The 16,337-nt window shown below is 40.5% G+C and overlaps 1 protein-coding gene across 1 annotated transcript; it reads right to left on the bottom strand.

Annotated features, from left to right (window-relative positions):
• Positions 1-7,114: 7,114 nt before the first annotated feature.
• LOC109875753 (gastrula zinc finger protein XlCGF57.1-like) lies at positions 7,115-15,476 on the bottom strand. Its single transcript, XM_020468175.2, has 2 exons — positions 14,814-15,476; positions 7,115-9,092 (listed from the first exon to the last, which is right to left on the bottom strand). The coding sequence occupies exons 1-2, from the start codon at positions 15,178-15,180 to the stop codon at positions 8,029-8,031; spliced, it is 1,431 nt and encodes a 476-aa protein (XP_020323764.2). The 5' UTR covers positions 15,181-15,476; the 3' UTR covers positions 7,115-8,028.
• Between the last annotated feature and the right edge of the window lie 861 nt (positions 15,477-16,337).

Here is a 16,337-nt window from a genome sequence, read left to right as displayed (position 1 = left end):
GTGAACAAATATTAAAAAAAATGCGTAGTTTCATTCCATGTGTAAGTGCCATTATACATTTTTTTTACCTCTTCCATCAGTTCGTATTTGTCATATTGATTACAAAGAACCCCAGTGGCCTAAGACACTGGCCTCCTAAGCCATGGATTGTGAGATCTAGTCTTTTCCAAAGTGGCAAAAAGCAGAGTGGCGCAGCGGAAGTGTGCTGGGTCCATAACCGAGAGGTTGATGGATCAAAAACTTTTCTGCTAACCAGCGTTTTTTTGCATTGAAGTGAGAACAAATATTTTTTTAAATGCGTAGTTTCATTCCATGTGTAAGTGCCATTTAATTTTTTTTTTACCTCTTCCATCAGTTCGTATTGGTCATATTGATTAAAAAGAACCCCAGTGGCCTAAGACACTGGCCTCCTAAGCCATGGATTGTGAGATCTAGTCTTTTCTGAAGTGTCTAAAAGCAGAGTGGTGCAGCGGAAGTGTGCTGGGCCCATAACCCAGAGGTTGATGGATCAAAAGCTTTTTCTGCTAACCAGCTTTTTTAGCATTGAAGTGCAAACAAATATTTTAAAAAATTCGTAGTTTCATTCCATGTGTAAGTGCCATTATACATTATTTTTTGTACCTCTTCCATCAGTTCGTATTGGTCATATTGATTACACAGAACCCCAGTGGCCTAAGACACTGGCCTCCTAAGCCATGGATTGTGAGATCTAGTCTTTTCTGAAGTGGGTGAAAGCAGAGTGGCGTAGCGGGAGTGCGCTGAGCCCATAACCCAGTGGTCGATGGCACGAAACCATTCTCTGCTTACCAGATGATTTTTAGCATTGAAGTGCACATTTTTTTAAATAATGCGTAGTTTAATGGGCATATGTATGTGCCATTAAAAAAATGTTTTATACCTCTTCCATCAGTTCGTTTAGGTCATACTTATTACATAGAACCACAGTGGCCTAAGACACATTGTGGCGCAGCGGCAGCGTGCTGGGTCCATAACCCAGGGGTTGATGGATAAAAAACTTTTCTGCTAACCAGCTTTTTTTTGCATTGAAGTGAGAAGAAATATTTTTTTTAAATGCGTAGTTTCATTCCATGTGTAAGTGACATTATAATTTTTTTTTTACCTCTTCCATCAGTTCGTATTGGTTATATTGATTACAAAGAACTCCACAGGCCTAAGACACTGGCCTCCTAAGCCATAGATTGTGAGATCTAGTCTTTTCTAAAGTGGCTAAAAGCAGAGTGGCGCAGCGGAAGTGTGCTGGGCCCATAACCCAGAGGTTGATGGATCAAAAGCTTTTTCTGCTAACCAGCTTTTTTTAGCATTGAAGTGCAAACAAATATTTTAAAAAATGCGAAGTTTCATTCCATGTGTAAGTGCCATTATACATTTTTTTTTACCTCTTCCATCAGTTCGTATTGGTCATATTGATTACAAAGAACCCCAGTGGCCTAAGACACTGGCCTCCTAAGACATGGATTGTGAGATCTAGTCTTTTCCAAAGTGGCTAAAAGCAGAGTGGCGCAGCGGAAGTGTGCTGGGTCCATAACCGAGAGGTTGATGGATCAAAAACTTTTCTGCTAACCAGCTTGTTTTTGCATTGAAGTGAGAACAAATATTTTTTTAAATGCGTAGTTTCATTCCATGTGTAAGTGCCATTTTACATTTTTTTTTACCTCTTCCATCAGTTCGTATTGGTCATATTGATTCAAAAGAACCCCAGTGGCCTAAGACACTGGCCTCCTAAGCCATGGATTGTGAGATCTAGTCTTTTCTGAAGTGGCTAAAAGCAGAGTGGCGCAGCGGAAGTGTGCTGGGCCCATAACCCAGAGGTTGATGGATCAAAAGCTTTTTCTGCTAACAAGCTATTTTTAGCATTGAAGTGCGAACAAATATTATAAAAAATGCGTAGTTTCATTCCATGTGTAAGTGCCATTATAATTTTTTTTTAGACCTCTTCCATCAGTTTGTATTGGTCAAATTGATTACAAAGAACCCCAGTGGCCTAAGACACTGGCTTCCTAAGCCATGGATTGTGAGATCTAGTCTTTTCTGAAGTGGCTAAAAGCAGAGTGGTGCAGCAGAGGTGTGCTGGGCCCATAACCCAGAGGTTGATGGATCAAAAGCTTTTTCTGCTAACCAGCTTTTTTAGCATTGAAGTGCAAACAAATATTTTAAAAAATTCGTAGTTTCATTCCATGTGTAAGTGCCATTATACATTATTTTTTTACCTCTTCCATCAGTTCGTATTGGTCATATTGATTACAAAGAACCCCAGTGGCCTAAGACACTGGCCTCCTAAGACATGGATTGTGAGATCTAGTCTTTTCCAAAGTGGCTAAAAGCAGAGTGGCGCAGCGGAAGTGTGCTGGGTCCATAACTGAGAGGTTGATGGATCAAAATCATTTTCTGCTAACTAGCTTTTTTAGCATTGAAGTGCGAACAAATATTTAAAAAAATGCGTAGTTTCATTCCATGTGTAAGTGCCATTATACATTATTTTTTGTACCTCTTCCATCAGTTCGTATTGGTCATATTGATTACACAGAACCCCAGTGGCCTAAGACACTGGCCTCCTAAGCCATGGATTGTGAGATCTAGTCTTTTCTGAAGTGGGTGAAAGCAGAGTGGCGTAGCGGGAGTGCGCTGAGCCCATAACCCAGTGGTCGATGGCACGAAACCATTCTCTGCTTACCAGATGATTTTTAGCATTGAAGTGCACATTTTTTTAAATAATGCGTAGTTTAATGGGCATGTGTATGTGCCATTAAAAAAATGTTTTATACCTCTTCCATCAGTTCGTTTAGGTCATACTTATTACATAGAACCACAGTGGCCTAAGACACATTGTGGCGCAGCGGCAGCGTGCTGGGTCCATAACCCAGGGGTTGATGGATAAAAAACTTTTCTGCTAACCAGCTTTTTTTTGCATTGAAGTGAGAAGAAATATTTTTTTTAAATGCGTAGTTTCATTCCATGTGTAAGTGACATTATAATTTTTTTTTTACTTCTTCCATCAGTTCGTATTGGTTATATTGATTACAAAGAACTCCACAGGCCTAAGACACTGGCCTCCTAAGCCATAGATTGTGAGATCTAGTCTTTTCTAAAGTGGCTAAAAGCAGAGTGGCGCAGCGGAAGTGTGCTGGGCCCATAACCCAGAGGTTGATGGATCAAAAGCTTTTTCTGCTAACCAGCTTTTTTTAGCATTGAAGTGCAAACAAATATTTTAAAAAATGCGAAGTTTCATTCCATGTGTAAGTGCCATTATACATTTTTTTTTACCTCTTCCATCAGTTCGTATTGGTCATATTGATTCAAAAGAACCCCAGTGGCCTAAGACACTGGCCTCCTAAGCCATGGATTGTGAGATCTAGTCTTTTCTGAAGTGGCTAAAAGCAGAGTGGCGCAGCGGAAGTGTGCTGGGCCCATAACCCAGAGGTTGATGGATCAAAAGCTTTTTCTGCTAACAAGCTATTTTTAGCATTGAAGTGCGAACAAATATTATAAAAAATGCGTAGTTTCATTCCATGTGTAAGTGCCATTATAATTTTTTTTTAGACCTCTTCCATCAGTTTGTATTGGTCAAATTGATTACAAAGAACCCCAGTGGCCTAAGACACTGGCTTCCTAAGCCATGGATTGTGAGATCTAGTCTTTTCTGAAGTGGCTAAAAGCAGAGTGGTGCAGCAGAGGTGTGCTGGGCCCATAACCCAGAGGTTGATGGATCAAAAGCTTTTTCTGCTAACCAGCTTTTTTAGCATTGAAGTGCAAACAAATATTTTAAAAAATTCGTAGTTTCATTCCATGTGTAAGTGCCATTATACATTATTTTTTTACCTCTTCCATCAGTTCGTATTGGTCATATTGATTACAAAGAACCCCAGTGGCCTAAGACACTGGCCTCCTAAGACATGGATTGTGAGATCTAGTCTTTTCCAAAGTGGCTAAAAGCAGAGTGGCGCAGCGGAAGTGTGCTGGGTCCATAACTGAGAGGTTGATGGATCAAAATCATTTTCTGCTAACTAGCTTTTTTAGCATTGAAGTGCGAACAAATATTTAAAAAAATGCGTAGTTTCATTCCATGTGTAAGTGCCATTATACATTATTTTTTGTACCTCTTCCATCAGTTCGTATTGGTCATATTGATTACACAGAACCCCAGTGGCCTAAGACACTGGCCTCCTAAGCCATGGATTGTGAGATCTAGTCTTTTCTGAAGTGGGTGAAAGCAGAGTGGCGTAGCGGGAGTGCGCTGAGCCCATAACCCAGTGGTCGATGGCACGAAACCATTCTCTGCTTACCAGATGATTTTTAGCATTGAAGTGCACATTTTTTTAAATAATGCGTAGTTTAATGGGCATGTGTATGTGCCATTAAAAAAATGTTTTATACCTCTTCCATCAGTTCGTTTAGGTCATACTTATTACATAGAACCACAGTGGCCTAAGACACATTGTGGCGCAGCGGCAGCGTGCTGGGTCCATAACCCAGGGGTTGATGGATAAAAAACTTTTCTGCTAACCAGCTTTTTTTTGCATTGAAGTGAGAAGAAATATTTTTTTTAAATGCGTAGTTTCATTCCATGTGTAAGTGACATTATAATTTTTTTTTTACTTCTTCCATCAGTTCGTATTGGTTATATTGATTACAAAGAACTCCACAGGCCTAAGACACTGGCCTCCTAAGCCATAGATTGTGAGATCTAGTCTTTTCTAAAGTGGCTAAAAGCAGAGTGGCGCAGCGGAAGTGTGCTGGGCCCATAACCCAGAGGTTGATGGATCAAAAGCTTTTTCTGCTAACCAGCTTTTTTTAGCATTGAAGTGCAAACAAATATTTTAAAAAATGCGAAGTTTCATTCCATGTGTAAGTGCCATTATACATTTTTTTTTACCTCTTCCATCAGTTCGTATTGGTCATATTGATTACAAAGAACCCCAGTGGCCTAAGACACTGGCCTCCTAAGACATGGATTGTGAGATCTAGTCTTTTCCAAAGTGGCTAAAAGCAGAGTGGCGCAGCGGAAGTGTGCTGGGTCCATAACCGAGAGGTTGATGGATCAAAAACTTTTCTGCTAACCAGCTTGTTTTTGCATTGAAGTGAGAACAAATATTTTTTTAAATGCGTAGTTTCATTCCATGTGTAAGTGCCATTTTACATTTTTTTTTACCTCTTCCATCAGTTCGTATTGGTCATATTGATTCAAAAGAACCCCAGTGGCCTAAGACACTGGCCTCCTAAGACATGGATTGTGAGATCTAGTCTTTTCCAAAGTGGCTAAAAGCAGAGTGGCGCAGCGGAAGTGTGCTGGGTCCATAACCGAGAGGTTGATGGATCAAAAACTTTTCTGCTAACCAGCTTGTTTTTGCATTGAAGTGAGAACAAATATTTTTTTAAATGCGTAGTTTCATTCCATGTGTAAGTGCCATTTTACATTTTTTTTTACCTCTTCCATCAGTTCGTATTGGTCATATTGATTCAAAAGAACCCCAGTGGCCTAAGACACTGGCCTCCTAAGCCATGGATTGTGAGATCTAGTCTTTTCTGAAGTGGCTAAAAGCAGAGTGGCGCAGCGGAAGTGTGCTGGGCCCATAACCCAGAGGTTGATGGATCAAAAGCTTTTTCTGCTAACAAGCTATTTTTAGCATTGAAGTGCGAACAAATATTATAAAAAATGCGTAGTTTCATTCCATGTGTAAGTGCCATTATAATTTTTTTTTAGACCTCTTCCATCAGTTTGTATTGGTCAAATTGATTACAAAGAACCCCAGTGGCCTAAGACACTGGCTTCCTAAGCCATGGATTGTGAGATCTAGTCTTTTCTGAAGTGGCTAAAAGCAGAGTGGCGCAGCGGAAGTGTGCTGGGCCCATAACCCAGAGGTTGATGGATCAAAAGCTTTTTCTGCTGACCAGATTTTTTTAGCATTGAAGTGCAAACAAATATTAAAAAAAATGCGTAGTTTCATTCCATGTGTAAGTGCCATTATACATTTTTTTTACCTCTTCCATCAGTTCGTATTGGTCATATTGATTACAAAGAACCCCAGTGGCCTAAGACACTGGCCTCCTAAGACATGGATTGTGAGATCTAGTCTTTTCCAAAGTGGCTAAAAGCAGAGTGGCGCAGCGGAAGTGTGCTGGGTCCATAACCGAGAGGTTGATGGATCAAAAACTTTTCTGCTAACCAGCTTTTTTTTGCATTGAAGTGAGAACAAATATTTAAAAAAATGCCAGCACGACCAGGGACCAGCACGACCAGGAACTGTCTACCTCTTATGACCGTTACGAACTGATAGAAGCAGTAAAAACAATGTGTAATGGATGGCACTGACACGTGCCCGTGAAATTACGCTTTCTTTTTTCTGTTTGCATTTCATTTTTAAAAACAGACTGATTAACAGACCATGGTTTTGATTCATCGATCGCTGGGTTATGGGCCCGACACTCTTCCGCTGCGCCACTCTGCTTTCAGACAGTTCAGAAAAGACTAGAACTCACAATCCATGACTCAGGAGGCAAGTGTCTTAGACCACTTTTGTTCTTTGTAATCAGTATGACCTATACTAACTGATGGAAGAGGCATAAAAAATGTATAATGGCAATTACACATGCTATGAAACTACGCTTTTTTTTTTGTTGGCACTTCAATGCTAAAAATTTGCTGTTTAGCAGAGAATGTTTTCAATTTATTGACCTCTGGGTTATGGGCCCAGCACTCTTCCGCTGCACCACAATATTTCCAACAACCCCTGTTGGAACTTGAACCCACAATCCCTGGCTTAGGAGGACAGTGCCTTATCCATTAGGGAACTGTCTACCTTTCACAACCATTACGAACTGATAGAAGCAGTAAAAACAATGTGTAATGACGGCACTGACAAATGCCCATGAAGAAGATGACGAAAGGGTCTGGTAAATCACAGAGTGAAGGACAACTCCAAGAATCAACTGTACCACTTTGACTCTATAGACACCAGACTCACTTGAACCTGTGTTGTTTATATCTATGCAGCAATATCTGAATAAAGCACAATTACTGTACATGAACCAATCTCTTCCATTCATTTCCTTTACCAAGTACCCTCATATGAATAAAAACAACCAAGGGGACACAGTGTAATGGGTGTGATATAGTTTATTGTACAGTGACATAGAATAACACAAGCCTTGCGCACCAATGTGAACATCACAGCATTGACAACATATACACAGAGCAACGTTGAACTGGCCTCGCCACTGCTATTGCTGCTGTAAGCGCATCACCGTCCCATCCACTCTCCCCTCGTGTATTTCGTAGCTAGCGGATCCATTATTACCATGACTACCGGGACTACTGTCCCTAAAACTGATTATAGACTCAATTCATTATACTGGGTCCATGTGTATAACTAGCGGGACTCCTGTCCCTAAAACTGATTATAGACTCAATTCAAAATAATGTGTCCATGTGTATAGGATGCAAGTACGTTGAAATTAAATAGATTTGTCAAATTTCACTTTCAACTACAACTTATATTGTACATTGGGCAGTCTTATTTTCACCAACATTTTGCTAGGTATCCCCAATGTCACAGTTTAAAGTTGTCCAAATCAATAGTCCAAATCCAGAAAAAGTGTGTGATAAATTGAAAACCTAAACATAAAATGTGCTAAATACACAAACACCTGCCACAATAATCATATTAAGTATTTATTTAAACAAGCACCTTACAAACTGCACAAGCACCAAAAACGCTAAAACGAACAGCTCAAAAACCACACGGAATCTGCAAATTATGTGTACATCACTGGTTATGGGACAACCTGTAGAAAACAGTTATCTACATTTTGAAGTGTTGCATTAAATCACATAAATAGTACTCTTTCATTTCAGAGCCTGGATCTTTCCCCTGATGCTAATATCCATATCATGTTAAAATCAATAGAACAGGGGTAGACATTTAGGGTTCGACATTGTGACATCATTAAAATACTCCTACTACTATGTTACAACATTCTACATTATTTCACTGATGTCATGAAACAACTACTTCATGTATGTATTTTCTGATGTTTGATCAGAGATCTTTTACGAGGGTATCTCATTTCACACTGATCACAGCTGAAAGGTTTCTCTCCTGTGTGTGTTCTCTGGTGCATAATCAGATTGCTAGATGTTGTAAAACTCTTCCCACATTGATCACAGCTATAAGGTTTCTCTCCTGTGTGTGTTCTCTGGTGTACCTTCAGCTGGCTAGATATATTAAAACTCTTTCCACATTGATTACAGCTAAAAGGATTCTCTCCTGTGTGTGTTCTATGGTGTACCTTCAGCTGGCTAGATATAATAAAACTCTCTCCACATTGATTACAGCTAAAAGGTTTCTCTCCTGTGTGTGTTCTATGGTGTACCTTCAGCTTGCTAGAACAAGCAAAACTCTTCCCACATTGAGTACAGCTATATGGTTTCTCTCGTTTCTCTCCTGTGTGTGTTCTCTGATGTGATATCAGGTTTCTTGACTGGGTAAACCTCTTTCCACACTGAGTACAGCTAAAAGGTTTCTCTCCTGTGTGTGTTCTCTGGTGTCTCTTCAGACACCAAGAATCAACAAAACTCTTCCCACATTGAGTACAGCTAAAATATTTCTCTCCTGTGTGTGTTCTCTGGTGTCTCTTCAGACAGCTAGAGAGAACAAAACTCTTCCCACATTGAGTACAGCTATATGGTTTCTCTCGTTTCTCTCCTGTGTGTGTTCTCTGATGTGATATCAGGCTTCTTGACTGGGTAAAGCTCTTTTCACATTGATTACAGCTAAAAGGTTTCTCTCCTGTGTGTGTTCTCTGGTGTCTCTTCAGACAGCTAGAACGAACAAAACTCTTCCCACATTTGGTACAGCCAAAAGGTTTCTCTTCAGTATGAATTCTTTGATGTATTTTAAGTTTAACTAAGGAGTTTAATATTTTCCCACAGTCAGAGCAGCAGTGAGATTTCTTCCCTGTGGGTCTCTGCAGGTGTTTCTTGAGGAGTTCTGATGTGGAGAGACTCTTCTCTGCCTCATCAGCATCATGATGTTGTTGAGGCTCCCCAGAGGATCCACGATAGTCCCGTATCTGTCCTGTGTGAACAAATAAGTCAGACAGATGGTTAAATGCCCACAACAGCAGAAATCCACTGTTTATTTGAGGTAAAAAGGGATAACCAGAGAGTACCCATGAAGTTGTACAACAATTGACATCTGTTAAATGATTTGACAATCTATCTTAAGACAGTCAAGACGTAAGCAGTGTGCCAGATTACTTTTGGCCTCCAATATAGGCCCAATTCCATTTCTGCAGCGATATGCACATGCAATTTGGTTGCAGAAACTCCTTCATGCTAATGATGAAACCACTAGTTATGGATGTAGTATATCTGCAAGGAGCAAAAATGGTGAGCGAAGATTATCGTTTTTCACAATGTATTCTGAATATTACAGCTCACTATCAGTGTAAGATCAGGAGTGCTACTCAAGGAAACTCACATTAAGCTCTGTGTCTATTCACTAATTCCCCACCATGGGGGAAAACTCATGGGAGTTCTCATAGGCTGACAGCAAAAATAGCCTCCATTTACCGGTTGCAGATGAGTGCATTTCACATTACTTTTGGATTATAATTGTAAAGCTCGTTTGAATCTCCTGCTTAATATGTTTGTGTTATTGTCGCAAATCATCTGCTTTACACTTAAAAAAACACTTCAACCAGTAATATGCTCTTTGGCTATCTTTTTCATCTGCCTAACAAAAAGGGTTTGTACACTAAGTGTTTAACAAATTGGCCAATAACATCACCTAACAATAACATAGACCTACTGTAGGACCCATGACTTCACTTAACAATAACATAGACCTACTGTAGGACTAATAACTTCCCCTAACAACAACATAGACCTACTGTAGGACCCATAACGTCACCTAACAATAACATAGACCTACTGTAGGACCTATGACTTCACATAACAATAACATAGGCCTACTGTAGGACCCATAACTTCACCTAACAATAACATAGACCTACAGTAGGACCCATAACATTACCTAACATAGACCGACTGTAGGACCCATAACTTCCCCTAACAACATAGACCTACTGTAGGACTCAAAACTTCACCGAACCACAATAACTACAGACATACTTGAGCACAGCATACCGGTCTTTACCAGTGTAATAAATGAAGAAGCACTTTGGTTGTGGTTGCATGTCGTGATGCTTGTCATGTGACTGTATCTGTATTAGCTGATGACAGTTGAACATGTGACTAACTAAACAGCTACAGTATTAAGTATTATGTGTAATTATTGAAGAACCGCATTAATCACAGTCTCCATTTGGGTGTTGTCAATAAAGTTAAGGTGACTCTCAGTTAAAACCATTGGATAAAGGAAACTCTGAAATGATTTTGGATTTCTGTGCCCATGAAAACTGTTTTCCCAGCATAACATAAGGAGACACTAAATGTTACGTAGTTAGAGAGCATTTCAGAGATCTGAATACAAAAAAAAACTGTCAGAGCGTATTTAAGTTGAAGTTCATCAAATGACAAGCTTAACGTTACGACTATAACTACTGTTCCCTGAAGGAGAGAAACTAGGTACAACATACTATTAAATCCACCCGTTATGACTATAACTACTGTTCCCTGAAGGAGGGAAACTAGGTACAACATACTATTAAATCCGCACCTCACTGGAAGCCCCGCCTTCCACAGGTCATGAGAGTGAGGCTTGGATTCATTCCTTCAATTTAATACCGCTCTTCAACGACCCAGGAAGGGGGGGGGGGGGGTCAACAGGTGTTGTACCATGTTTCAATTTATTATTTGTCTTTTGTTTGAACCACTCCTGTTAATGTTGAATAAGGGCACACACCTGATTATGCATATAGAAGTAAGATTAGTCTACCTGGCTGGATACATAGTAGACACTGAAGGGTTGTGGTATAATACTACCACTGACCTGTAGTACCAAGCTGGATACATAGTAGACACTGAAGGGTTGTGGTATAATACTACCACTGACCTGTATTACCAAGCTGGATACATGTTCCTCTTCCTGAAATGTATCACGGACCCATCAATCGGCTGTGAATATGTCTCATATATCTCAGTTCAAGACGACGTGGTGGGGAAAGGGGGTGTTAGGAACATTTGGGGTTAAAAGATGTGTGATATGTGCTCAACATAATATTGTAAGGCTTTGGGAATCTCCAAGGCTTCTAGTTGTCTGTATAGGCCGGAAGCAGCAGGAATTACGGAGCGTCAGAATCGTTCGATTAAGGAGAAATTGGCCAAGACATTAAGCTCCGAAGGGAAAGAGTGGGTTATGAATTTATCCGTGGTACTTATGTCAATGAGGGTGTCAACTAACGCCACTACTGGACTCACACCACATGAAGTGATAACTGGCAGACCGATGATACTGGACTCACACCACATGAAGACCGATGAGAGTACTGGGGGCTGTTATTCACGTCACAAATTAGTGATGTGGCAATAATGGGAGAATCTATTGTTAAATCCTATTGTTAAAAAATTACCCATGCGTTGCAGTGTGTATTCTCAGGTGAAAGCAGCACATGATGATCATGTGTCAGGAGATAACCGAGAGCATGGGCTGAATCCTGGAGATGGAGAGTATGTCAGAATACACCAGGCTGTTGGGACGGCGTTGTTCTGGACGACACAGTACAAGTGGTCAGGGAGAGTTTTATTCACCAGTATTGTCCTTTAGTACAGCAACTACAGGAGTGGTCAGGGAGAGTTTTATCCACCAGTAATGTACTTTAGTACAGCAACTACAGAGTGGTCAGGGAGAGTTTTATCCACCAGTAATGTCCTTTAGTACAGCAACTAGAGTGGTCAGGGAGAGTTTTATTCACCAGTAATGTCCTTTAGTACAGCAACTAGAGGAGTGGTCAGGGAGAGTTTTATTCAACAGTAATGTATTTTAGTACAGCAACTAGAGGAGTGGTCAGGGAGAGTTTTATTCACCAGTAAAGTCCTTTAGTACAGCAACTAGAGAAGTGGCCAGGGAGAGTTTTATTCACCAGTAATGTCCTTTAGTACAGCAACTAGAGGAGTGAAGTGGTCAGGGAGAGTTTTATTCACCAGTAATGTCCTTTAGTACAGCAACTAGTGTGGTGAAGTTGTCTGGGAGAGTTATTTTCACCAGTAATGTATTTTAGTACAGTAAGTAGAGGAGTGGCCAGGGAGAGTTTTATTCACCAGTACACCACGAGCTTGGGGAGAGAGAGCTTGTTGGGGTAATTATAATGTGGACCACATCCTAAGGGGGGAATATGGGAACCAAACTATTGTTAGAGTTAAGCATCAGGGGGAAGAAGATGCATATGAGCAGATTAAGACAGACTTGCAGACTCATTTAGGGGCTGAACTAGTGACTGACAGAGATCCAACAGTGTAGACAGTATGATGGGGGGGGGGGGGGGGATTCAAGGGTCAGTCTTATGGAATGTTAGTTGCAGATTCTGGCAGGACCGATATCAGTCATTCTATGGAGTCCCAAAAACCAAGGTATTACTGTTACAGGGAATTGGGAGAGCAGAATGTAATATGACTGGAGACCAAGGCATTAGCTGGTAGTAGAGGAAGGACAGCTAATAGAGTCTCTGGGGAACGACACCACTCCTCTGTGTATATTGTTACAGGGGATAGCTGATAGGACAGGAAGGACAGCTAATAGAGTCTCTGGTGAACGACACCACTCCTCTGTGTATATTGTTACAGGGGATAGCTGGCAGTAGAAGGACAGCTAACTGTGTACAATACACAGACTATGACGTTAAATTGAACGTTACACATAACCAGATCACAGTGAGAATAGCAGAGATAGTGTTTTCATTTCAGACACTGTTGTCAACTTTCAGTAATGGGTTTGTCAGAGAAGGCACCACGCTTGAAAGACTAGCTAGAGATCCCTGTATACAGGAGGCCACCTCACCAGAAAGACTAGCTACAGATCCCTGCATACAGGAGGCCACCTCACCAGAAAGACGAGCTACAGATCCCTGTATACAGGAGGCCACCTGACCAGAAAGATTAGTTACAGATCACTGTATACAGGAGGCCATCTCACTAGAAAGACTAGCTACGGATCCCTGTATACAGGAGGTCACCTCACAAGAAAGACTAGCTACAGATCCCTGTATACAGGAGGCCACATCCCCAAAAGTGAGGTCTTCTGTAATAATACTGTCACATTTCCTGCATACAGGAGGCCACCTCAACAGACGTGAAGAAACAACAGAGATAACAGCACAGAAGGAGACAGATTTCATGCAATAGCTATTCTCACTGCAGTCGCTGTGAAGAAGCAGTCATAGTATCGAAAGAAGCTACAGTAACAGCATTGAACTAGATTATAGTAACAGCATGGAAATAGTCTAAAGTAATAGCATGGAACTAGACTACAGTAACAGCATGGAACTAGACTACAGTAACAGCATGGAACTAGACTATAGTAACAGCATGGAACTAGACTATAGTAACAGGATGGAACTAGACTATAGTAACTATAGAAATGTGGAACTAGATTATAGTAACTGCATGGAACTAGACTATAGTAACAGTATGGAACTAGACTATAGTAATAGCATGGAACTAGACTATAGTAACAGCATGGAACTAGACTATAGTAACAACATGGAACTAGACTATAGTAACAACATGGAACTAGACTATAGTAACAACATGGAACTAGACTATAGTAACAACATGGACCTAGACTATAGTAACTATTGTAACAAGGAACTAGACTATAGTAACTATAGTAACATGGAACTAGACTATAGTAACAGCATGGAACTAGACTATAGTAACAGCATGGAACTAGACTATAGTAACAACATGGAACTAGACTATAGTAACAGCATGGAACTAGACTATAGTAACAACATGGAACTAGACTATAGTAACAACATGGACCTAGACTATAGTAACTATTGTAACAAGGAACTAGACTATAGTAACTATAGTAACATGGAACTAGACTATAGTAACAGCATGGAACTAGACTATAGTAACAGCATGGAACTAGACTATAGTAACTATAGTAACATGGAACTGGACTATAGTAACAGCATGGAACTAGACAATAGTAACAGCATGGAACTAGACAATAGTAACAGCATGGAACTAGACAATAGTAACAGCATGGAACTAGACAATAGTAACTATAGTAACATGGAACTAGACTATAGTAACTATAGTAACATGGAAGTAGACTATAGTAACAACATGGAAGTAGACTATAGTAACAACATAGAACTAGACTATAGTAACAGCATGGAACTAGACAATAGTAACAGCATGGAACTAGACTATAGTAACAGCGTGGAACTAGACTATAGTAACAGCGTGGAACTAGACTATAGTAACAGCGTGGAACTAGACTATAGTAACAGCGTGGAACTAGACTATAGTAACAGCGTGGAACTAGACTATAGTAACAGCGTGGAACTAGACTATAGTAACAGCGTGGAACTAGACTATAGTAACAGCGTGGAACTAGACTATAGTAACAGCGTGGAACTAGACTATAGTAACAGCGTGGAACTAGACTATAGTAACAGCGTGGAACTAGACTATAGTAACAGCGTGGAACTAGACCATAGTAACAGCGTGGAACTAGACCATAGTAACAGCGTGGATCTAGACAATAGTAACAACGTGGAACTAGACTATAGTAACAGTGTGGAACTAGACTATAGTAACAGCGTGGAACTAGACTATAGTAACAGCGTGGAACTAGACTACAGCGCAAATGTGTGCCAGTACTTACTAGTGTTCATCAGGGCCCGGTTTCTCAAAACCATCTTATGGCCCAGATATCCAGTTTCCTCCTCCTCATTTCTCGATGTGACAGTCATCTCCCCCTCCACCGCTTTAACTTCAAAAACGGCATCTTCCTCATCCTCTTCTACTTTTACTGTAACATCATCCTCCTCTTTCACTCTGAACGCGTCTTCCTCTTCTTTCACTGAAACGTCTTTCTCTTCTTCTTTCACTGTAACAGCCTCACTCTCTAATTGTTTTTGTATTTTGACATCCTCCTCCTCCTCTTTCACGACAACGTTCAGCCACAGACCCTCTTTCTCCGTCCAGCAGACCTCCTCTTCTTTCTTAGGAGAGTACCTTCGTAAACTCATGGTCGGGAATGTTAGCTAGCTAGGCTAATGCGAACTTAACCAGCCCGCTAGCTGACTAATAACAACACCGTAAATATTACATTAAATCGGATAACTAACTAGACGACGGAAGAGGGTTTAGAACACAGTGGTTAATATATACGAAAGCGTCTAAAGAGCTTTATTGGTTCGGCTATTTTGTCTAGCAAGCTACAGAGGTGTCTGGCTAACTTTTGCTGCTGTTGAAAGAAGCGTTCCGTCCACTAGAATATTCGTCACACCAACAGCATAACCGTAAATTCCCACACCGCCATCTGCTGACTGGAGTGGGTAACGAAGTTGAGTAAAAAGTATATTACTTATTATTTATAAATCAGTCAGCCAGTCACCATTTACCCACAATTCAGCATGGATTTCAATGCTCTCGAAAATGGCCAGTGGGTTTAGTAGATGACATAAAGGCTACGCTGGCCACGCTCGAGGGCGTGTTGGACGTCATCTATAATAATGTGACTCTTCTAAATTCTGTGTTGCTCAAACCTGTTGAACCTACATTACCGTTCAAAAGTTTGGGTTCAATTAGAAATGTCCTTGTTTTCCATGAACACATACATGCAATTAGTTGCATAATGAATAGGAAATATAGTCAAGACTTTGACAAGGTTATAAATAATGATTTATATTTGGAATAATAATTGTGTCCTTCAAACTTTGCTTTCATCAAAGAATCCTCCATTTGCAGCAATTACAGCCTTGCAGACATTTGACATTCTAGTTGTCAATTTGTTGAGGTAATCTGAAGAGATCTCACCCCATGCTTCCCGAAGCACCTCCCACAAGTTGGATTTGCACTTCTTAAGTGTCATACCGTCAAGCTGCTCCCACAACAGCTCAATAGGGTTAAGATCCAGTGACTGTGCTGACCACTCCATTATTGACAGAATACAAGCTGACTGCTTCTTCCCTAAATAGTTATTGCACAGTTTGGAGCTGTGCTTTGGGTCATTGTCCTGTTGTAGGAGGAAATTGGCTCCAATTAAGTGCAGTCTACAGGGTATGGCATGGCATTGCAAAATGGAGTGATAGCCTTCCTTCTTCAAGATCCCTTTTACCCTGTATAAATCTCCCACTTTACCACCACCAAAGCACCCCCAGACCATCACATTGACAACCACCAT

Source organism: Oncorhynchus kisutch, linkage group LG5 (assembly GCF_002021735.2).
Source record: "Oncorhynchus kisutch isolate 150728-3 linkage group LG5, Okis_V2, whole genome shotgun sequence".
Lineage (NCBI taxonomy): Eukaryota > Metazoa > Chordata > Actinopteri > Salmoniformes > Salmonidae > Oncorhynchus > Oncorhynchus kisutch.
Note: the sequence above shows the minus strand (reverse complement) of the source record. Positions and strands in the feature narration are given on the sequence as shown.